At 39.1% G+C, this 24,097-nt stretch overlaps 1 protein-coding gene across 2 annotated transcripts; it reads left to right on the top strand.

The window, feature by feature from the left end:
* Positions 1 to 726: 726 nt before the first annotated feature.
* Positions 727 to 23,989, top strand: LOC121322906 (mitogen-activated protein kinase kinase kinase 20-like). 2 transcript variants are annotated; one of them, XM_041263486.1, is made up of 12 exons: positions 727 to 819; positions 3,062 to 3,250; positions 4,593 to 4,680; positions 8,818 to 8,919; positions 9,620 to 9,685; positions 10,474 to 10,502; positions 10,597 to 10,734; positions 17,207 to 17,293; positions 18,148 to 18,222; positions 19,308 to 19,414; positions 20,757 to 20,892; positions 21,794 to 23,989. In XM_041263486.1, the coding sequence occupies exons 2-12, from the start codon at positions 3,092 to 3,094 to the stop codon at positions 22,112 to 22,114; spliced, it is 1,308 nt and encodes a 435-aa protein (XP_041119420.1). In that variant the 5' UTR covers positions 727 to 819; positions 3,062 to 3,091; the 3' UTR covers positions 22,115 to 23,989. The 2 variants fall into 2 exon arrangements, with proteins under 2 accessions (XP_041119420.1, XP_041119418.1); XM_041263484.1 differs by lacking the exon at positions 727 to 819 and adding an exon at positions 2,723 to 2,917.
* Positions 23,990 to 24,097: the final 108 nt, after the last annotated feature.

Raw genomic sequence — 24,097 nt, forward strand, 5'->3', positions numbered from 1 at the left:
GAGAATCTATGGACTGGAAAGGTAAGGATTGCAAGATGCAATTTATGTTTCTTCACATATAAATGCAATGTGGCCTTGACCTTATGATTGATGGTTTACATTATTCGAGAAGCAGTGTTAATGACTTGGGGTCTCGAACAGGTTTCTGAGCTGTATAGTCCTATCGAGAAGAATGTGAAGTAGAGATCCCTTCTGGCACGCCTCCCTTCAGTCAATATCAAGAACTCTAATCATTGTGATCATCACAAATAACTTCACAGGCACGAGAGTGCCACCTGCTTTATCTGTGGGTACATATTCATTAACCACACATTCTTTTTAACAAAAGCCAACATAAGGAACATGCAGAGTTCATGATACATAATAATGTCTATTTCAATGTTTTTTTAAACATATTTAAATTAATTTATTCATAAATGAACCTGAAATAATTACTCACATTTGGGTAAAAGTCTCAGTTCTGTAAGTTCCTGGGGGCACGAGGTAGTGCATAAACAACAAACTTACAAAGAAACACAGAAACAAAACAAAATTGTGCCAATGAAAAATTACAAACCTTCTGCCCATAAACTAGTCTTTCCATTTCTTTCCGGCAAGTGGCGCTGTTGTATCCTTGATCTGTGTTGTCGTGGGCGGAGGAAAGGCTCCAATCCTGGTTGGGAAAGAACATAGAAATGTAAATACGTAGATCAAAAAATTTTCTAGGCGGGTCGTCATTGATCACGAGAAGTTATTTTGCAGAGCACAGGTGTTGAGGTTTCTAATGCAACAACAGCAGAACCGGGGCTAGTAGAAGATACACTACAAATAAAAAAAAAGGTACGGATTAATAACTTGGCTTACTTTTACGACTTGCATTTTGGGTGTGTGGAATGGAAAGCATACAGATCAACTTCAACTCAAGTAACAAATGAAATAATACAGCAGAACGTGAAAGAAAAATTAAAGAGATGGATATTACTGTTTAAATTATGTGTTATTCGTTTCTCAAGTGATTTTTGACACACGAACTACTGTTTATTTTTTATTCATTGCCCTGTGACTGAATTGCAGCATCTTTTTTTCAATATACTGGAGCATTGTTTTAGTTTGTTGCGGGGTGTTTGTCCTTCGCAAAATGAGCTGTCCCAAATTAAATCAAATCAAATTAATCTTTATTTTATATAGCGCCTTTCATAGTGGAACACCATAACAAGCGCTTTACAAGGTGCAGTAAATACAAGAAAATCCATAATACTCCAAATACAGATAAATGCATAATACATGATCTGCCGTTTAAAAAAAAAAAAAAAAAAAAGCATGATTTATTAAATACAGTGGAAAGTACATAATACATGAAATCAACATAATACATGGAATAGTACATTAAATACAGTGGAAAGTTCATAATACATGATAGTAACATGATGTGTAAAATAGTAGCAGCAGCTAATAGCAGATAACAGGCTTAAGGAGCATGGAAAGCAAGAGAGAACACTACCAAGGTGGGAACTTGACACGCCTCCCTTGGTCTGCCCAGTTGAAATTTCTCAGTCTTATTCGCTGACCAATGGAATAAACTTAATGGTCATTCTTACGTGGATCCTTCCTGTATCTTCCTGACAGTGTTTTCAATACAAACATACCAAAGCTACATTATAAACCACCCACCTAGTCAGCCATTTTAGTGCGTGAGAGGTTTGGCAAAATTGTTTATAATGGAGGAGTGAATCTTGCCAATCTGTGAATAAGCTGTTCTCAATCAGTGCTGCATTTTACTGTGACTAAAGTGAGTGTTAGTTTATACTTTAACCCTGTGTATGAAAAGAAATGTTTCCATAATGAGGTGCAGTACAGGGGACAGTTTCTCTTTAGTGAGTATTAAAGTTCCTGGGTAGTGCAATAACAACTCGGCTTGGTTTTTTTCCGTGTTTCCTGAGTAGCAGGATGAATTGCTAAAAATGTATACAGTACCTAGAAGTAAGGGTGGCATAGAGCTAATTATAAAATGAATAGCAGTAAATTACAGAGAGCAATCGTTTCCTTCTGTGGTAATATAAATATTGCCTGCTGTGCTAGAAGATTATTACAATTGAATTGTAAGTATCTGGTTCTTGAAAGCGAAAATCAGTCAGTTACGTGATACAATAACTGGATCAAGTTTCATAGATATTCGTAGTCCACATTCTTTCTCTTAAAGACAGAATAATAATACAACATGTTACATTCATTATTTTATTTGCACATGCAGGCTTTAAGCGTTGGCTGCTATGCTAGTTTTTAGCTAGTCATAAGATATTATATCAACGTTAGAACAAGACCCAACTTCATGGGTACTAAAATAAGTCATAAGAAAGTGTTTCAATGCACAGACAGGCTGCGTACTGTGAGTATAAGGGAAAGGGACACTGGACTTCTATGTGTTTTTTTATTTTTATTTTGTATGTTGGTCAGGTGGGAAGTATGTTTGTAAGTTATTTTCCAAAGTGAATGAAAAGGTTGCCCTATTTTAACATGTATAGGAAACCTTTTTAGCAACCTATTCCCCTACTCTACCTTCTGCTCTTTAGAAGATATTGGGAGGTGAAGGGGTAAGGGGGTTGTGAGTGGGTGAGAGGAGAGGTGGAGGTCTAGAACATGCCAGAATATTCAGTTGCTTCAACTGTGTATATTTCGTGCAGAGGGATCACAGCACAGAGCGAATGCATGCTTGGGATTCCAGAAGCCTTATACAAGCTCACAGTTCAGTTCGAGTTTCCCATTTGACAGAGCCTGAGAGCGCAGTTCCGCAGCTGGTGATATACTGTTTACTGGAATACCCTGAGTGGGCTGATGTTACCATAGATTAAAGTGCAACGTCTTGAAATATCAGGGGACTGTTCTGCTTGGGCATTGCCAATGACTTGTTGATACAGTTAGCAAAGCCTTTGAGAACACTGTGAGTATTGAGTCTCAAAATGTTGCTCTTTTCTGTTGAACATGTACTGTAGGTATGCTATAGAGAACTATGTTTTGATTGGCTTGTATGAGGTTTATATGAAACAGTCTGGTTACTAACATGCTTCTCTTTCTGCTTCTACAGAACTTGCGTTGGTACAAGTGTCATTATGAGATGTCGTCTCTCGGAGCCTCGTTTGTGCGAATCAAGTTTGATGACATACTGTTCTATGAGAACTGTGGTGGTGGAAGCTTTGGAAGTGTTTACAGAGCATACTGGAAATCACAGGACAAAGAAGTGGCTGTGAAGAAGCTTCTTAAAATTGAAAATGAGGTAGGAGTTATAATTGCTTGTGCTTTTTGTCTGCAATTTGTAATTGAAAGTATAATAACCATGTTAATTACTCTTCTTTTTAAACGGGTAGTATTAACTTTCATACCCTGCAGTTTTGCAATCATTAAAGTTCCCCTTTACTTGAAAGCTAACTTCTGAGTACTAATAGTTATATTTAATATTGCTGCTTCATAATTGCGTGATTTCATGCAAAGATGTGCATACAATAAATGTTTCTTCTGTAAAAAAAAAAAAAAAAGGTGATAATGAAAAAAAAGATTTATCACATAATTGCATCACTTAAAACTCTGTTCAAGCAGAGGTTTTATTAGCAACTAAATTGTGTATAATTATTTTATATTTATATTCATATCTAAAAATGAAGAAAAAACACTTCCTGATGCTCTTTCTCTACATTGGATCCAAACCTGCTGGCTGTTTTTGCACCACAGTCTGTGTGACAGATTGGTTTGTTTGCTCCCTAAAACAAAATCAGAATAAACAATTAGTCAATCTAAGTTGTAGGACTGGGTTTTAGTAATGTATTTCTGCATTGGGTAGCTGTTGGTTCGGATTGTGGTATGAGCGTGTAGGGGTTACTTTCTCGAGTAGTTCCCCTGACTCAGGGTATAAGCTTATGGGAGGTCTTTGGCTATTACAAGCCTGAAGCAACTATTTCTTTTAGTGGTAACCATTTTGGACAGCAGCAGTACTATTTAATATTAATATAGCAATAAATAGTTTAATATCAGAAATCTCCTTTACATATAGTCAAGTAACACGTGAACTGTACTGTAAATCCTGTTCTGTGAGTTAATAGGATTGGAATTACATTAAATGGTTGAGGCAGTGCATCTGCACTCAGTTACACAGTAGCGGGAGTGTGCTTGCTCGAAGTGATGTACCGTAGAAGCTTTTCCTGCTCCAAGCTAAATGTTACTATAGCATACTTTACATGATATAAGAATCTTAAACGTGATATCTGTTTGTAGTCTTCCCCAACTAACTTCTCATCAGTGTGCACTCTGTAAGATATGTTTGCTTCTGTGGCCTCAGTATAAAAGGTGGAATGTTGTCTATAATATTTCCTGACCGTCTCAGACATTACAAGATACCTTTTTATTTATTTATTTATTTTTGTACATGGTACCCATTCATACAATAACTCCATGCTTACAGGGCTTAAACCCACAACCTTGCACGCTGCAGCCACATGCTCATCAGTGGTTCATCTGAAATGGTACATTTTCACTGCTGCACTGATATCCTGTATGTATAAATATAGATGTATAATGGAAATATGCTGCCTTGTACTATTTTGTTCCTATTATTTTCTGTGCAGGCAGAAATTCTTAGTGTTCTCAGTCACAGAAACATCATCCAGTTCTACGGAGTGATTCTTGAAGCACCCAACTATGGTATAGTAACAGGTAAGGTTTAACTTGAATCTTCAATACGGCTATTTCACCGACATGCATTTGTTTGTGTGGTGACGAGTGTAAAGAATACAAGAATAAGAAACTAACCAGACGTCAATACAGTGTTTTCTAGATAAAAGAACACATTTACAATACATACCATCATTCACACAATTGCTGCTGTCTCTCCATAACTGTGAGCTTCCAATTAAAATAATTCACTGTCTCTTTTTATAAATAAAAAAAGGTAGTCCATAGTGAAATATGATAACCATGACAATTCTATACTGCCCAGATTTCTAATGTGATGGCAGTGTTACATAGCAGAAGAAAGAAGACTTATCGAAGTGACCTGCCTGCTAGTTAGTAGCATGAGGTGAAGCTGAGGTTGGTGCAGTAGCAGCTCATTTGAAGGTCATTGTTGCTGTCACCTATTCATTGACCTGTCCTGCTCCAGACAGAGCACACACCTTCTACAGCACCTTTCCTAACAGTGTCAACTCACAGGCATTGATAGCTCGGTGTCTGGCCACTAAAAGGGGACATTACTATCGATCAGGTTTTTCTGCACAGTATCTCTCTTGCATTCCAATCAGCAAAACATCCTGACAGGTCTTTTTTGTTAGTTTTTTTTTTGTTATTTGGCATTCATTGCTTTTTTTATACACTTTTTAAAACTAAAAAGATATTTCTCCTTTAATAGCTATAAGAATTATAAGAGCACTTTATTGTATTGCTTTGTTTTTGCATCATTATTAGTGTACTAATTTATTTAACTAAATGTGTTTTTGTAGCATTTAAGTCTTAACATCATCTAGTTTAAAAGAGAAATTCCAATAAGTGTAAGTACATGTCAATAATAAAATGTAATCATTAAAAACTAGGGTAGCTTGGCTATTAGGGCTCTAGTTTCAAAAGTATCCAAGTCAATAAAGTGATATTTAGGGCACCAGGGCACAAATGGGTATAAGGGTTGCCCCTGAAGTATCTTCCTATAGAATTGTAACTTACAGGCCTGTCTTGATCACGCGGTGCATTAGTGGAGAATCCCTATTTATACTGTGGTAACTCCTCATATTTGCTTTGCAAGGCATCCCAGATGCTACACATGAACTGGACTGTCCTTCCACAAAAACTTCTGCTACAACTATTTGTCACAAGGAAGCTCTTGTTCCAGATGTTTGTCACATCATATTTCTTGTTCATTTCTGGTGAAATTGTGATTTGATTACAAGAAGCAGTGGATTGCCAAGGAAATGACTACACCCTTTAGCAAGGCAGAGTCTAATTAGCACTGGGGAAACAAAAAATGACTGTCCCTGGCATGCCCTTGACATTTCCACATTCATCAGCACTGTTATACATTCTCTTCAACCACCTGATTTACTGCAGGGCCATGGTTACTGCTTTCCTACAAGTAATATGTATGAAAAGAAAAGAAAAGAATGTCATTTTAGCAATAGTGTACTTGTAAAACTTGTTTTTGGAGATGTGCAGTATAACAGAGAAGCATACCTTTTTTTTTTTTTTTTACCATTTTCTAAAAATGTTAATTCTTTTAAAGTTTTGTGAATTGCTTGTCATTATTTGGGAAATTGGTTATCCTTATTTTCAATGGATTGAATGATAATATTTTATACAAAGAATAATCTGACTTTGATTCAGCATCAGCTGTAGTTGAGTCCAGGTTCCTTTACCTCTGTTTCAAAACGGGGGTACTAGAAGGTCAGATGTCTGGCCCAGAATCTGATGCAGAGCTGAGATTTGAACCCAGAATCTCCCGTCTCTTAATCCATTACTTACTACAGTACAGACAGCTTGCAAAACTTCCTGGAATAGACAACTATATCATTTTTTCATGTTCACCGCACTTGTGTGACCTGACCCTTTGCAATTGTGGAATTCCCAGTACGAGTCATGCAAGCAGAATTGTGAAGAATGCAGTCCTAAACTTAAAACATATTTATGGGTTATGGGTTACACAAAAAAAAAAAAAAAAGCCTTAACTTTGCCCTAGGCAGATACCTGTGCATCAACTGCCCTGATACATTCTTTAGCTACTGCTGCTTTAGAGATATGGAGATTTAGCCTGGAGGAGGAGGTGGGGGAGGGCTTAGGTCGACCAGGATGTCCTCGGCTCACCGTGCACCAGCGGCCCCTGTAGACTGGCTGGGCACCTGTGTGCTTGCCTGTAAGCTGCCCAGAGCTGCGTTGTCCTCCGACGCTGTATCTGAGGTGGCTGCATGTCGGTTCTGCAGCGTGGAAAAGAGCAGTTGGCTAATGGCACACGTTTTGGAGGACAGTGTGTGTTCGTCTTCGCCGCTCCCGCTAAATACAATTGGCTATCTCAAATTGGGAGAAAAATGGGGTAAAAATCAATTGGCAACTACAATTTTTTTTTTCTTTTTTAAATATGTGGTTGGTGATGTGGAGATTTGTTGGAGGCACATGCATGATGCTTCAGTTTTGTAGCTGTATTCTGAAATCCGATTGTTCAGTCTTGATGAAATGTGGTATTGCCATACCCTAGCACAAGATTGAGGAAATAAGAGTCTTGAAATGTAGCTGTATTCTATTTTTCTGATTTGTTGGACTTATACATGCTATATTTTCGATACAAATTAAACTTTGAATGGACAATATATTATTCCACACACTGGGGGAGTTCGGTAGGTCATGGCACACACCTGCTGGGCTGAACTATTGAAGCCTGCTCATGGGAACTGAACTAGTCTGATTTGGACCTGGGAACAGCATATTATTAAACATGTCTGTTGGATTGTGTAACACATTGCCCCATATTTTATGTGTACAAGCTCTGTAGTGCAATAGCCTTTTATACAGTACTATGCATGTGTGTCCCTTGTTTTAAAGAAAGAGTTTGAAAATCATAAAGAGACCTGTACTAAAGAAAATGCAACAGTGCTCTATAACTGCTCTCCTAACTTTTTGAAAATGTTTGGGCATGTTTGAACCCCTTCCTCTTTCTTGTGCTTATCTATCTGCCTTTTTAAGATACAGTACTGTTAAAGAGACAGGATTGAAATTTCCCAAGCTTGCTTCTAAAGGTCACAAGTGTTCTCCAAGGGCAATGGTCTAATTTGGAGAACAGTTGTTCACTGGGTGGCAGTGACCCTCGGCAATACATGTTGTAATACACACAAGGACAGTTTATGAGGGAAAAAAGGCATTCCAGGCAGATTGACTGTGTTACTGTTCAAGTCAGGCACGAAAAAAAGGATTTGATATTCTTAGAAGCTGATGTGTGAAGATACATGTCCTGGTTTAGTATTGATTCATCTGCCTGTGACAGCAAGGGTTTGAGATCTATGCATTCTGCATTTACTCTTGTTTTAATTCCATTTTAATATTGACCCTGGTTTAACTTGCAGTTTAGTGCCACGGTATTTTGTTTGTAAGTAAAAAAGAAAAAATATTAAAGTTTGGGGAATCTTTTAACACTTTTTCTTCATTTTTATAACCAAACAAAACAACATTGTGCCTACTCCACACTGAGGCTCATGATATAATTGCTGCAGACTGATCAGATATTCACTGCTGCTGCCTGGCTTTGGTAATGAAGGTTAAACGGCGTTTGAGGTTACCAGTCAGAGGGTCAGCCTCTAATAGAAATGACTATTTACAGTTGACTGAGGGTTCCACATTTGCCGTAAAAGTTTATGCGCATTTTGATACGTGTGAAAACGTCATAAGCCTCTAAAATGGTATTGTATATATTGCATTTCTAGGTTCTTGTTAACATGAACAAAATATATATTGCCACGTAGTACAAATAGTGTAGAGGTAAAGTTAGGCATATTTAAGGCATTCCCAAAGTCCCTGTTACATTAACTGGTTCAGCTGTGTAGAACGGAGTCCAAAAAGGTTTGAACTAAACTCCAAAGTGTAATTTCTTTGCAATTTAGTCACAAACAATGAATGTCTTGGCTCAAACTGTACAGTTTTACATGAATGTGTAAAAGTTGAGCTTAAAAACAGCTCTTTGAGTGAGTGGTATAGAGAACAAATGACATACAAGAACGCTCTTGTATGTCATTTGTAATGGCATGCTGTATAAGAGGGCACTGAATTTGCTTTTGAGACTGTAGTTATTGTTTTAATATTTATGCAACGTCTGTTTTCTTTCAGAGTATGCTTCAGGAGGGTCTTTATATGACTACCTGTCTAGTGATGAAAGTGAGAAAATGGACATGGACCATGTCATGACTTGGGCAATGGAAATCGCCAAAGGTAGGTTTTCATAGAATTTCATTTTATCTACATGACAACAATGTATGGGGCTGGAAAAAAATAATAGTAAAGCCTACAGTAGTAATACTGTATATCTTCTTCTATGTCATTTGTATTAGCTGAGGTCATGCAACACTTGATTTTCCATGAGAGTAATGCTTTTACCCAGTTACCTGGGGCAAAACGAAGTTAAGTGGCAAAACCAAACTTGACAGTATTAGAACAAGCATGAGTTGTTATTGGATCTAGATAAATATAGGCACTATGTCAAAGATGCCATCAGAACTATTAAGGTGATATGCTATTTATGCATGCAAGCCTACACATTATTAACGTGTTGTATAAGATAATGACAATTCTATAAAGAACTGTAGTTAGACAGAATTTTTACTGTATTTCCTCGATTCTGTGAGGAGACTCTGGAATGAGAACCATAGGATTCCAAAGGACACACGCACTGGTTAATATCATGTTGATATGTAGATAAAGATGAAGAAAGAGCAGTAACTTCTTTTGTAAGTAGTAAAACCTAATTTTTATGGTTGTAGGTGATTGTCGTCCCTTTCAAGAATAAATAAATGTTTATTGTAAATTCATATGGCAGTTAATGAAGTCTGTGTGTACATTTTCATAGCTTGTCTTGGCATCACACTGAATGTAAACTAAAAGGAAACCTTTTTTTTTCTACCTTTCCTGTTAGGAATGCATTATCTACACATGGAAGCGCCAGTGCGGGTAATCCACAGAGACCTCAAGTCCAGGAATGGTAAGAATAGCTTAATTGATGTCTCATGTTGTAGGCCTTTTCATTTCAAAGTGTTTTCTCCATTCTTTAAAAGGAGAAAAAAATAACATATTATTGTTACAAAATGAGAAACAGATACCTTGATCGTGTCAAAGAGAACTCTGATTTGTATCGCTTGGTTGCGTGGTTGTAATTTTGTTAAATTACTGGAGCAGGTGTTTCATGAAACAGTGTATTAAAGACTGGAGTAAATGCTTTGAAAATACATCCCATTGTGTTTCATTGATATGGCTGAGAATATGTATATGGAATGCATTGCTTTTTCTATATAATGACATGTTTGTCTGTGGTGTAAAAAAGCCTATGTTCCCCCAGGCCTTAGGTTGTTGGACAAGTTTATGTCGGAGCTATTCACGGATCCTAGCATTTCATTGCATAATTTATACAATAAACAGAAACTGTACGTATTTCCAGATGAACTTTGTAAAAAGCTGTTAAATTGGCATTTGCACAAGAGCGTATTGTGAGTTTTTGAGTATTTCCCCACTATGGTAGTGGAGAGATATTAGACCAAGACAACCCTAAAATGACACACTCCTTTTCCATTGGCAGATACAATGACAGAGTGGACAAGCTGACAAACCCTGGTTTACTGTATTAAAGTTATAGCTTTACACACATTTGTCACTTTTTCTTTTATTCTGTATTCTTTTAGCGGGCAAGTAGTATTTTGGAATAGCATTGTAGTCTTTTGCATGTCTGCTGCTGTATTGTTATTGAATGTGTAATGCTTTTTATTTCTGTTCCAGTGGTGGTAACAGCGGATCGAGTACTGAAGGTGTGTGGATTCATTTTTGGACCTTTATTCTATTTAATTATGGTATACCGTGATGTCCGAGTTAAATCCTAAACATGCTTTTTATATTTGCTAGATCTGTGACTTCGGTGCCTCAAGGTTTCACTCCCACACGACACACATGTCACTGGTGGGAACCTTTCCGTGGATGGCACCGGAAGTAATACAGAGCCTGCCAGTGTCTGAGATGTGTGATACATATTCATATGGCGTGGTGAGTGATGTCTGGACAGTAAACCTTATAGCACCTGAAACAATATGCTTGTTTTCTGCAGTATACTACGTGAAAGTGTGTTAAGTCGACCTTCTAACAATGTTGTAACACAGGTGAATGCACAAGCTAAAACATAAGATGTAGTATGTTCTGTACGTAAGTGTGATAAGTTAAGTAAACCGCAAAACTACGATGCATGTTTACCATTAAAAACAGCAGCAGCAGTTCTTTTAACTGTTTGTAAGTATGTATACATGGCAATGTACATGGTGATTTACTTTTTCATGCTAATTATAATTATATTTTGAATTAAGAGCTGTGGCGTGGATGTTTGTTGCAAAATCAAATTGCATTTCCGTGATAGTGCAGTACACTATTTTTTTTTTTTTTTTCTTTTGATTTGAACTAGGGCACACTAAATGGCTCATTGCTTCCCGTAACTGAGTAAGCAGATTCGTAAACCGTCTGCATGCCCAGATTCCAAAGCGCTGATGGCAGGCATTATAAACTGTAGTGTGACAGGCTGCATGGACACAGACACACAGCTCACATGCCTGTACTGAAGCCCTCTATCTGTCGTACAGCTAGTGCTCTCCCAGCTTCTGTTAAGGACTTGTTCCTGGAGTGGCAAAGTGTAAATTATATGAACACTGCAGACTGTGTAGGGCATGGGTACAGTTTGTTGTAACTTGAACTTAACCCTGATTCACTAATAATGTAGATCCAGTAAAAAGTGAATTTTACATCCAGATAAAATCAGTTGTGAAGGTATAGAGTTTTTTTCAGAAAATGATTAGCTTGTTATGGTTTGTACACATATAAAGGTTTGAGCAAAGTCGTTGACTTGCCTTACAAGTAAGTTGTACAGTATATATATAAAAAAAAAAAGTAATTTCATTGAACCAGTTCCATAATGTCTTAGTCTTAACCAAAACACTTTAGTCCACTGTGAGGCATGTGAGTAAAAATGGATTTTCCAGACAGTGATTTACGTGTAAAAATTAAAATTTTATTTAATATTACACGGAAAAAAAAAGAAAAATAATAAAGAAGGATGTGAGGGAGGGAGTGCTGGAGTAATCAAAAATAAAGGAACGGAAGCCTCTTAGTCCTCTTCTCGCTCTGCTTAAATCCAAAAATAAAACAAAAAGGAATAAAAACAGAAGAGCCAAGTTAGTAAGGCCTCCGTTCGTGACACAGTCCAAACTCCCACGTACTTCCCTCCAGCCTTTTTTTCCCCGCCTCTATTCCTTAGGACCAACCCCGAACACAGTAGCACGTTCCCTTTAGTATGCAAACCCCGCCCCGGTAGTCAGTGGATCACCAATCCCAAACTGACAGGTATCCTTAATTTCACTTGACTCCAGTGGCTGGAATTTACATACTCGTACTTCCGCCCCTCACCAAGGTGCCGCCCCTCAAAAAGATGACTTTTGTCATGGTCACAAGACCTTGGTAAGGGAAGTCCCGAGTTGGTTTGATGCCTTCTACTGTTGGGAGGCTGAATTGCAGACTGAAACCCCTTTGACTCATCACATATCCCACCCCTCAGAGTGGAGCCGAAGGAACACTCGGAAACCTCTAACCCCTCCTTTTCCCCTCCCTCCCGGGGGAAAAAAAAAATCAGCATTTTGATGTAACTTACCTGCACGATGCCTTATTTGAAGGTGGCGGCTATAGTGGAAAAGTGTGGAATAAAGCGGCGGTAATAGCCAGCCAATCCCAATAATGATCTCACCTGGGTTTTTGTGGTAGGTACCGGTGAATCCAACAAAGCCTGGACTTTTGAAACCAACGGTTTCACTCTACCCTTACCCATTATAAAACCTAAATATTTTGTTTCTTCTTTTCCAATAGCGCACTTTGCCATGTTCGCTGTGAGCCCCGCCTTCCTCAGAGACTGTAGGACGGCTTTTAATCTACTCAAATGTTCTTTCCAGGAAGAACTGTATATGACTACATCATCGATATATGCTGCTGCATACTCTCGATGAGGTTGTAATACCCTGTCCATCAGTCTCTGGAAAGTTGCGGGAGCTCCATGAAGTCCAAACGGCATAGTACAAAATTGAAAAAGACCATCTGGGGTTGAGAATGTCGTTTTCTCACGAGAGGCTTTTGCTAATGGAATTTGCCAGTATCCTTTCGTCAGATCCAAAGTTGAAATAAACCGAGCTCGCCCCAGCCTGTCTAAGAGTTCATCTACCCGAGGCATGGGATATGCATCAAACCTAGAGATAGCATTCACCCTCTTAAAGTCTATACATAACCGTAGTGATCCATCTGGTTTGTCTATTGGTACAATTGGGCTACACCACTCACTTCGGGAAGGTTCAATTATCCCAAGTTTCAACATACACTCCACCTCCCTCCGGACAGAATCTCTCCGACTTTCTGGAATGCGATACGGTCTCTGTCTAACTCTCAGACCTGGCGGAGTGATAATAGCATGTTCAATCAAATGCGTTCTTCCGGGTACGTTAGAAAACACATCACCAAACATTTTGATTAAATTGCTTACCTCTTTGTGTTGATCAGGAGTTAATTGTTCCCCCATCGGAACCCCAGCTGCTGATACTGGCTCAATTGAGGGTCCATAGTCCTCTCCCTCCTGTTCGGGAGATATAAAATGGACCTCCCGTTCTTTCCACGGTTTGAGGAGATTAACATGATAAATTTGATTTTCCTTCCGACGCCCAGGCTGTCGGATCTCATAACTTTTCCAATTGCTCGAATGACCTCAAAGGGACCCTGCCATTTAGCAAACAACTTAGATTCTGATGAGGGAAGCAACAACAACACTTTGTCTCCAGGTCGAAAGTTCCTAATTCTTGCATTTTTATTGTAGCTTTGCTGCTGCTTCTGCTGTGCCACTTTGAGATTGTCATGTGCCAATCGACCGACTAATTCTAAGCGATCGCGTAGCTGTAATACATATTTCACTATATTTTTTAGAGTCTTTTGACTGTTCTTCCCAGCCTTCTCTTATGAGATCCAAGATACCCCGCGGCTGCCGACCGTACAAGAGCTCAAACGGAGAGAACCCCGTTGAGGATTGTGGTACCTCACGAACTGCAAAGAGCAAGGAGGGAAGCAGTTTAGCCCAATTACGTTTCTCCTGATCTACAAAGCGACGCAACATACTTTTTAAAGTCTGATTAAATCGTTCAACAAGCCCATCCGTTTGAGGATGAAAAAAACTGAAGTTCGAATTGAACTTATTTTCAATAATTTGTATAATTGCTGAATACAGCCAGACATAAAATTAGTGCCCTGATCAGTGAGAATTTCTTTCGGGATTCCCACCCTAGAAAATATTTTAACCAATTCATTTGCTACTACTTCTGCACTCATAGAGCATAAGGGAACAGCTTCTGGATATTGTGTTGCGTAATCCTCTACTACCAAAATATACCGATATCCTGACTCTGCTCCCTCCAGAGGGCCTACTAAATCTACACCAATCCTCTCAAACGGTACTCCAATAATTGGCAGTGAGACCAGAGGTGCGGGGCGAACTAACTTAGGGGCAGCTAATTGACATTCCAGACACTCAGATACATACTTCCGCACAAGACCATAAACCCCTGGCCAAAAAAACCGGGCCAGAATTCGTTCCCGAGTCTTTTCAGTTCCTAAATGACCTGCAAATGGAATGTCATGCGCCAATCTCATGACTTCTGACTGAAAAGGCCTAGGAACCAATAACTGTTTTACGAGCTGTCCCGTCCCGGGAGCCTGGGTTATTCTATATAATAAGTGCCCAGATACAGAAAAATGCGGAAATACCACTGGTTGTCCTTCCTGCATATCCTTCCCCTCAACATATCTAACCTGTTTCCAAGCATACTGTAATGTGGGATCATTTTGTTGTTCATAGCCCAGGTCAATATCTCGGTCCCAATGATTAGGTACGCTGAGAGGAGTGTCTTTTATTATGTGACCTTCCACATCAGTAACCTCGCAGCCCCGGTCACACTGAACACCTACTCCTTTACCCTGCCATTTATAAGATTGGTTTACCTTTGAGTCAGACCCCTCCCCTTGTCGTCTCAAGAGTTCCCTCATATTTTTCCACCCGACGCTCTCTTTTTGTTTTTCTTGGGCGGATTTTAGGGTTAAACAGGTCGGATTGTAACGGGAAAATCTCGCCAATTGTTTTCTCCCGTTGCTTAGATTGTCCCCTGGTAGAAACTAAGACCATTTCCCGACCTAAAATACGATCAAAAAACGGCCAGTCTCTTCCCAGGAGAACAGGGTATGGTAAACATTGCGCTACAGCCACTTTAACGTAAGCTGAGTAACCATCAACAGTAAGTCTAACTTTAGTGGTGGGATAAACCCGAGTTTCTCCATGGATACATGAGATAGCCACTTTACCCTGTGGCTCCCAGGTTACCCCCTCCAAAAGAGCTTGTCGAATCAATGTTTGTGCACACCCAGAGTCCGCAAATGCATTAGTACTCTTATCCCCGACCTGTACTCTTAATTGATAAGGGCCCTCCCAACATTCCCCAGTGTTCTTACCTGTTACTGCCGACCAGGATCTTCTTGCCAGGTCTACCTCCATCATCGGACAATCCCTGGCTATATGTCCGGGCTCATTGCATCGGTAACAAACTGGGGTAGAAGGCACCAACGGGGTTTGCTTGTCCTGTGAGTCGGTGACCGACAGGTTAGGGGGGTTTTCTCTCGCCCAAGATGGGGCTAACCTCGACCTCCATGGTCTGAAGGTCTGGTTACCTCCTCTGGGCTTCACTGATGGGTTGGTCCTGGTTAGTTTAGGCGCAGGAGTGGGGTCAGAGGCGGCGCCTTCATTCGCATCCTCATAAGCCTCCGCCAGGATGATGGCCTTCTCGAGAGTGGTAGGTTGATTCCTTTTAACCCACTCCCGATTTCCTGGCGGTAGTATGGAGGCGAACTGCTCTATAGCGATCTTCTGCACCAGTTCTTGGGGTGTGTGTTCCTCCGGTTGTAGCCACCGGGTGCACTGATCCAGGAGATACTGTCCCGCAACCCGGGGCCGCACCCCCTTGGACAGCTGGTATTCCCGGAAACGGCGCCGGTATGTTTCTTCCGTGATCCCGAGGCGTGAGAGAATGGCTTCTTTTACTTTTATATAATCCGCGGCCTCCGAGGCCATCAAGGCTCTATACGCTGCTTGCGCTTCTCCTGTCAAACAGGGTGCCAATTTCATGGCCCAGTGTTCCTTGGGCCACCCTGCTGCTTCTGCCACTCTCTCAAAGGTGACCAAGAACGCCTCAGGATCATCTTCCGGAGTCATCTTCTGTACCTTTGGTTGTGAAGAAAACATCCGGGCAACCGCTGTTTCCGCCGCTGGTGTCGAGATTTTCTCTACCAGCTGACCAAAGAACTGGGCGAGCTGTTCCTGGCGCCGTGCTTCCCTCTCCTCTCGCTTCTCCTCCTGCTCCCTAAACATCGCCAAAACTGTAGCTGGATCCATCTCCCACAATGACACCACGTGTGAGGCGTGTGAGTAAAAATGGATTTTCCAGACAGTGATTTACGTGTAAAAATGTAAATTTTATTTAATATTACACGGGTAAAAAAAAGAAAAATAATAAAGAAGGATGTGAGGGAGGGAGTGCTGGAGTAATCAAAAATAAAGGAACGGAAGCCTCTTAGTCCTCTTCTCGCTCTGCTTAAATCCAAAAATAAAACAAAAAGGAATAAAAACAGAAAAGAGCCAAGTTAGTAAGGCCTCCGTTCGTGACACAGTCCAAACTCCCACGTACTTCCCTCCAGCCTTTTTTCCCCCGCCTCTATTCCTTAGGACCAACCCCGAACACAGTAGCACGTTCCCTTTAGTATGCAAACCCCGCCCCGGTAGTCAGTGGATCACCAATCCCAAACTGACAGGTATCCTTAATTTCACTTGACTCCAGTGGCTGGAATTTACATACTTGTACTTCCGCCCCTCACCAAGGTGCCACCCCTCAAAAAGATGACTTTTGTCATGGTCACAAGACCTTGGTAAGGGAAGTCCCGAGTTGGTTTGATGCCTTCTACTGTTGGGAGGCTGAATTGCAGACTGAAACCCCTTTGACTCATCACATATCCCACCCCTCAGAGTGGAGCCGAAGGAACACTCGGAAACCTCTAACCCCTCCTTTTCCCCTCCCTCCCGGGAAAAAAAAAAAATCAGCATTTTGATGTAACCCCGCAGTTGAAGGGGCGGCTTTGGATGTGGAATAAAGCCGGTAATAGCCAGCCAATAACTGATCTCACCTGGGTTTTCTGGTAGGTACCGGTGAATCCAACAAAGCCTGGACTTTTGAAACCAACGGTTTCAACCCTTACCCATTATAAAACCTTATTTACTTCTTTTCCAATAGCACTTTGCCATGTTCCACAAAAATGCAGTTGATGCCTTCTACTGTTGGGAGGCTGAATTGCAGACCGAAACCCCTTTGACTCATCACATGAATTGAAATGAATTCTCTATTTTCAGGTTCTTTGGGAAATGCTAACACGGGAGATTCCTTTTAAAGGCTTAGAAGGGTTGCAAGTTGCCTGGCTTGTGGTGGAGAAAAATGAGGTAGAGTAACCCCCTTTTTGGCTGAAAGGACACTAACACTGGTTAATACAATGGCTATGAATCTGAATATTTTGCCAATGTTAAGAATAGAGAGTTGTAACCCTTTAACTCTGTATAATATAGTGCCCATGTTGTAGAAAATGTCAAATTGAATTCAGTACAACCCAAAAACTACTGTAACTTTATCTAGCTGGATATTCGCAGTGGAACGTTCTTTGGAATAGTCAAATTTCAAGACATCTGCCAACATGTGTTAATAAATGCCTTTCTTTCTATAGACACTGGAACAATATAGGTCATCAATGAATGCCTTAGCAAAGTTGCACTGTATATTTATAGGTGAATTACATCAAGCTTGCTTGTGTGTGTGTGTCTTGTTTTAATAAGCTGTGTTTTTTAGCAGATGTATACACCATGTACCCTGAGCAACCAACAGCAAATACAGTAGTTTGAAGAAGTCTATGTTGATATATGTAAAACTAAGATAATTCGCATGACCGGCTGGTTTCACAGACCCTATTAGCACTTATTTAGTTGTGCAATTAGTGCAAATAGACCGTCAGTCATTGCAATTCCTTCAGAGTGACTTTGCAATTGCTACTTATTCCTGTTCATGGCCTTTCCTTAAATATAACCTCCACAGCAGCCATGGCAGACAGATCCACTGCATCATGTGTCAAAGAACATATAAATACATTTACATTTATAGACAGATCAACAAAGAATGCTTTTAGCCAAAAAAGTGTGTTATACAAGACATCCCAGTTTGACAAATAGAACACTTATATAGGACACTTAAAATGCGGTAAAAAAAATAAAAATAAAAAAAAAACTTTTTGTCTTTTGCTTTGCAGAGATTGACTATTCCCACCAGCTGCCCAGCAAGTTTTGCTGATTTAATGAAGCAGTGTTGGGACTCAGATCCAAAGGTAGGTTGCTCTGTATTAAATTGATGCAGGGTAGCAGCTTTATATCAAACCTCTAATTTACACTGAATGCTTGGGGTGTAACTTCATACTGCCTCATATCAGCAGACCCTTAATCCTAGCACCGGCTGCAGTAGAAAACAACTTATCTTGAATATATCCAGTTACAAGGCCTTGCATGCCCTGATGTGTAGGCTTAGTGCTTAAAATATATGGTTTACAGCTGTGTAGACGTACTTATGAATGTGGTTACAGAAATACAAGTAAGTTCGAATATAAATTAGAAACAATAAGTCATTAAAGTGAGGTGACTCTTTGGTTGTTTTGTCAGCTTCTGGTTATTTATTTTTATTCTTAATGGCAATGAAGACATTTAGACTCATTTTGAGGTTCAAAGACAGATTTTATTTGAGGAATAAAACATGCACATAAAAACAGCAATAAACCTCGCCATCTGTTGCTGTCAAGGAGCAGTTAAATATTTGTTCTTGGTTTATACCATTAAATAATTTGATTCCTCTCAAAAAAATAACCAAATTGTCTTGGCCCTTGCTGTAACGATAAAATGTGTTTTTAATTAGAAGGAAATTTTAAAAAATGTACATTTTAATGAAGTGGCTTTTTCAACACAACAAAGGAACAGAAGACAATCCAGGTCAGTAAAATTGCTTTGGGGATAACCCCATTGTTAATAAATGACCAAGGACAAATATATCCAAGCAGTCATGTTTGTATTAAACAACAGTAATTAATGAGAGGGGGCATATAAATCAGATACTGTTTGCTAGCTCTTCAAGAGTGTTAATAGAATGCATTGACATGCCAACTGCACCACACCAGTAGAACAGGGAGCCAAGACACGGTCAACCCTACATAATATAATACTGCTGATGATGTGTCTAGCACAACAGGTTATGCACATGACATAATCTCCCTATTTTTAAACTGTTCAGGGTGTTCTACCTGAATCTTCTAGTGTCTGAGTACTAACGGCTGTTAGATCTGTAATACACAGTACAGTATGCTGTCTTGGAGGGAAAAGGCAGTTGAAATATATGCCTTTATTTCTGTTTATTGTTGTCCTTCAGAGAAGACCACATTTTAAGCAAATCATGATGACCCTGGAATCCATGTCCAATGACAGCCAACTTCCAGACCAGTGTAATTCCTTCCTGCACAACAAGGCCGAGTGGAGGTACAGCTACATCCCCTTTAGGCTTGGCAAATTTAAGCTGTTTTAATTTGAATAATTCCTCCCACACAATTTGCTGCTGTCAACACAGCTGAGCTACTTCAGTCCAGCTTTTCACTCCTTTGACCTGACTCATCTTAAACTGGTTGAGGCTTATCTGAATGCAGCTGTAGCCAAGATGTGTGTTTTGGACTAATACAAATATGATAAAATAAAATTATATACCATTTTTCAGTTCAGACACTAAAGTAGAAAAACATTAAAAGCATACATGGGTGTAGTTTTACAGTATGTACAACTAAAAAGGGATTATATCATCACATCCAACTTTGTGCTTTCAGAGGTGTTAGTAGAACTTGGGGTTCTTCTGTATATATTTGTGGTCACTTAGAATGTGCTTTTGGGCAGTGGGTTTACCAAGGCAGTGTGGGAGTTTTTAACCTGATCTATGAGGGATAGGGGATGTTCCACCATCTATCAACAGCCATCAACATCAGTGTAAAGCAATTAAAAAATACATGATGTTTATCACTTGTATGCAACACAAGGAGAAGCAATAAAGAAAATGAGGCTTGATTTAAAGTTATTTATTTTATTTTATTTTTTTAACTTCCTTTTACCATCCCAGATTTACCTGGCTCAAAAGGTAGGGGTAGAAGTTGTTACCTCGCAAGACTGCCAACTAGCAGTGAGAGCGGACATAACAGTGTATGAGGGTTGCCCTTGAGGGTAGTCTCTTCAACAGGTTTAAAAATATCTGAGATTTAAAAATAGGACAAAAAAACAGAGAGAGGATGAGAAATTCCATGGGTGTTTGTCAGTAAACAGGAGAGCAAGAAAATCAATTACAGGAAAAGTTTAGAGCACAAGTGGAAAAATTGACCATGTGTGGAGATTTAGAGCTGCGTCACATGCCTGAGTATAAATAGCTGCACTCTGAGCCAACGTTAGCGCTACCCTGACTCAGCTTGGGTTGTAGGGTTTAAGACTGCAGCTCCTGCAAGCAGTGATACCGCACTGAACAGCATCACCTGCTGGTCATATCAGTGACCTGCATAATCCAAGATGTTTTTGCCTAAACTCTAAGTCAGGGGTGTGTTTTTAAGTCATCCGAAACAGTGGCGTTCCCTTTTATTGTCCTCGTCTCTACCAATGACGTTATGCGAGTTAATGGGTTATGTGAGTTAAAATGATCCTGGAAACACAGGCATAACATTATTTGTGTGTTAATGCCAGTACTGTGTCATTTAGACTGGGAGTCTATTGATGGAGAGATCCAAGTGGAAATTGTCAGCAATTTGTATCTGTAAGCAAGCATCCATCCTGAACTGCTTGTTCTTTGTAGATGTGAAATTGAGGCCACGTTGGAGAGACTGAAGAAGCTGGAGCGTGATCTGAGCACTAAGGAGCAGGAGCTGAAGGAGCGGGAACGACGGCTGAAGATGTGGGAACGGAAACTGATAGAACAGTCCCACACGCCGGTGAGTGAAGCAGGAGAGGCTTCCCTGTCAGAGCTGGAGCTAATCCCAGTAACACCCTATCCAACATTGTTAAAAAAAACAAAAAAACATGCTGCACAGTTACAGGGACCACAGCGGAGTCCAGTATCTTAAATGGCTATAATGAGTTATATAGTAAGAGGGTAGGGATTCAGAGATTTAGGATTGCAACAAAACTAAGGTTTTCTTTGGGAAAAATATTAAATTCAAAATTCCATGCTGTATCATTTTATCTGTGTGTGTGTGTGTGTGGACCAAAGGTACTCACAGGGTAGTCCATTTTACCTTCTACAGGATGTGAAATGGATGTGTTTTTTTATTATTATTTTACCAACAGAGCATACATAGTAAAGGTTGGTTGTAACTGGACAATTATTAAACCAAAACATTTTGTTTGTTATAAATAATATACATAAAATAAAATATATATATATATATATATATATATATATATATATATATTATATATATGATATCTATGTAGATAGTTATATATCTTAAACAGAATATCATTGGACCTATACTGACACACAACGAACTTCAAACATATACTGACACACGATAGCACACTGTGTGTGTGTGTGTTTGATTAAGCACTCTGAAGTTGTGCATTGGTGCCAAAAGTGTTCTGCAGACATGGCTTTCACCTTCACTTTTATCTAAAACTTCTAAGATTTTTCTTGCCAGCATTCTAAAAAAAATAACATTTTGCTCTCTCTATTTTGGGAAATGAAAAAGGTGTGTGAAAACACTTCTCCTTTCAGTTTACTAAAACAACTAAAGTAACCACTTCTTCACTACAAACAAACAAAAATCAATCTAAGATCTTTTTATTGACTTACTTTGTGATTCTAATTCCTTTTCTTTCTGTGCCTTTTCTCAGCATTTCTTGCCTGTTACTGCAAAGATTTCGGAAGAGTCTTTCTATGAGTCTAAAACAGAGGAGTCAAACAGTTCAGAGATGTCTTGTCAGATCACTTCTGCCAGTAACGGGGAGGTAGATGGCATGAACCTGCAGGCCATGATGAAGGGCTTTGGGGATATGCTCTCTATGGACCTGGCAGGACCTGTCTTGCACTCTGGTATACAGATAAACATGCAGGCCAAGCAGAACTCCTCTAAATCCACCAGTGTCAGAGAAGGGAAGAAAATCAACATGGCTGTGTCTCGGGGTGCATTTAACTGGTCAGAAGACAGCGACTAATGCAGTTAGTCACCCACCAATCCCCTCAGGCCTGGAATGAGTATAGTGTAAAGAATAGTTATGGCAGCACCATAAACTTTTATTTAGTTCAGGCCTAGACGGAAAATCAGTTAGTTGGGAAGTCCGTAAAATTTATAAAACAGCTTACTTTGCCTGTGTTTGAAAGTGTAATTAAAAAAAACTAAGTCTGTTTTGTGGATAAAGTCGGTGTATCTCTTTATATGTGATACTATATGCCTTTTTTGGAATTAGACATATGTCAGAACGGTGACAATACACTGAAATCCCTGTACCCTGCTGTAGCAGCAGAAGGAGTATTAACGGTACTTATTTTTTGTGTAAAATACTGTTTGTTCATCGTCATGAACATTAAATATTTAAAATGCACAAGGGCAGCAAACCACCTACTTTATTTTGTTTAGCCTATAAAACACTCTTCATCTAGCTAACATTATACTACACAAACTGTTTTTATTGAATTGCTCATGTTTCATATGGAAGTAATGTATGCATTTTTATATTTTATTTCAACACTACTTTTACTTGCCTAAGAAATACAATACAATGATTACATAATATAATATAAAAATGTCATTGAAGAATATTTTATTATCGGGAATGTTCAATGTTTATTTATTTTGTTTTATATTGATTGCAAGTTTGGTCTGGTTGAGTGGTTTTAGCTAAAACTGTCACCTTTTATTAGAATCTTTTTTAATTGAGTCCCACTACTTGCTGCTTTTAGTATTTTATTTTATCTTAACTGTGTCAGTAGGTGACATCTGTGTGTAGAGTTCGGCTAGTAAGCTATTTCATAAATACTAATGAGGTTATACAGTATAAAATATATAAGTTTAAGGGAGCGTCCATAAAAAGCAAACAGGCCAAACTAAGTTTCTTTCATCCCACTTTTTTCCCCCATTACAGTTTATATAGGGAAACTTTATAGCCTCTACATTTCCCTTCTAATTGGAGTTATTACAGGCAACTTGCATTCCTGTAACGCGTGTTCTTTATGATTCTCCATCAGTTCTGCTTACATTATTATTTGCCACTATTTCAACAAAAATGCTGGAATAGATAGTGCAGTACAATATGTATGTGAAATAATGACCTAAGGACAGACAACAGTAGAGAATATGGCAGGACACGCGTAGTGGGATATTAAAAAGAAATGTAGAAAATGTAGATTTGATCATAGCATTTATATGAGACAAAGGTAGTTCTGTGTGGAATGTTGGCAAGAATTTCAGATGTTTCCGTTTTCCAGGTTTCATACTGTATTGGCATTATAGAGTTAGTGCACCTTATAAATGAAATGACCTAGGCTGGTCTGATCTATCACCGACCTGGGTGCAGATCAGTGCAGTGTGGTATCGCAAGGGAAGCGTTTCATCCCAGCTGTGCTTCCTATGTGTTGTGTTTTCATAGCTGCTTTTCTTAAAACCAGCAAAAAAATGAATGATGATTAGTCAGTTACCAACTTTCAAATCATGTGAAAAGTCAACCACTTTATAAAGCTTTGAAACTAGTATTAAAGTGACAGAATGTCACATACACTGCATTTGCAGTTTATGCACTTTATGCAATACTACATTTCAAATGGATACTGTGACATAATCCTATTTATAGTTCACATCAGTGTTAAAGCCAGTTTGATTTGAACTTTTTGTTATATTTTTGCTGCTTTCCCTTTATTATACTTATTTTTCAATAAACTTTTGACATTAAATAATGTATTCTCAGCTTATTTCTCTTCCTACTAAATCGTTCCATCATTTCCATCTCTGATTTTCTTTTTGTATTAAGAAATATTGGGCCCAGTTAACAAAGTTTGTTTGTTTTAAAGGCTAAATAAAATCTGTATGCATGCCATTTTTCTTGCTTGTTTTTTTTATGTATTTACTTGGTTTTTGAAGACACCAACAGCTATAAAAACCATATCCAGTGAGGTGAAGACATTTGACTCAGGCACATGGCCAG

This window comes from Polyodon spathula, chromosome 11 (genome assembly GCF_017654505.1).
Source record: "Polyodon spathula isolate WHYD16114869_AA chromosome 11, ASM1765450v1, whole genome shotgun sequence".
NCBI classification, from domain to species: domain Eukaryota; kingdom Metazoa; phylum Chordata; class Actinopteri; order Acipenseriformes; family Polyodontidae; genus Polyodon; species Polyodon spathula.

Coding starts and splice junctions, on each gene's coding strand:
- LOC121322906 (XM_041263486.1), top strand. CDS start 3,092: ATGTCGTCTCTCGGAGCCTCGTTTGTGCGAATCAAGTTTGATGACATA. Junction 4,681..8,817: donor CAACTATGGTATAGTAACAG/GTAAGGTTTAAC, acceptor GTTTTCTTTCAG/AGTATGCTTCAGGAGGGTCT. Junction 19,415..20,756: donor CACAACAAGGCCGAGTGGAG/GTACAGCTACAT, acceptor TGTTCTTTGTAG/ATGTGAAATTGAGGCCACGT.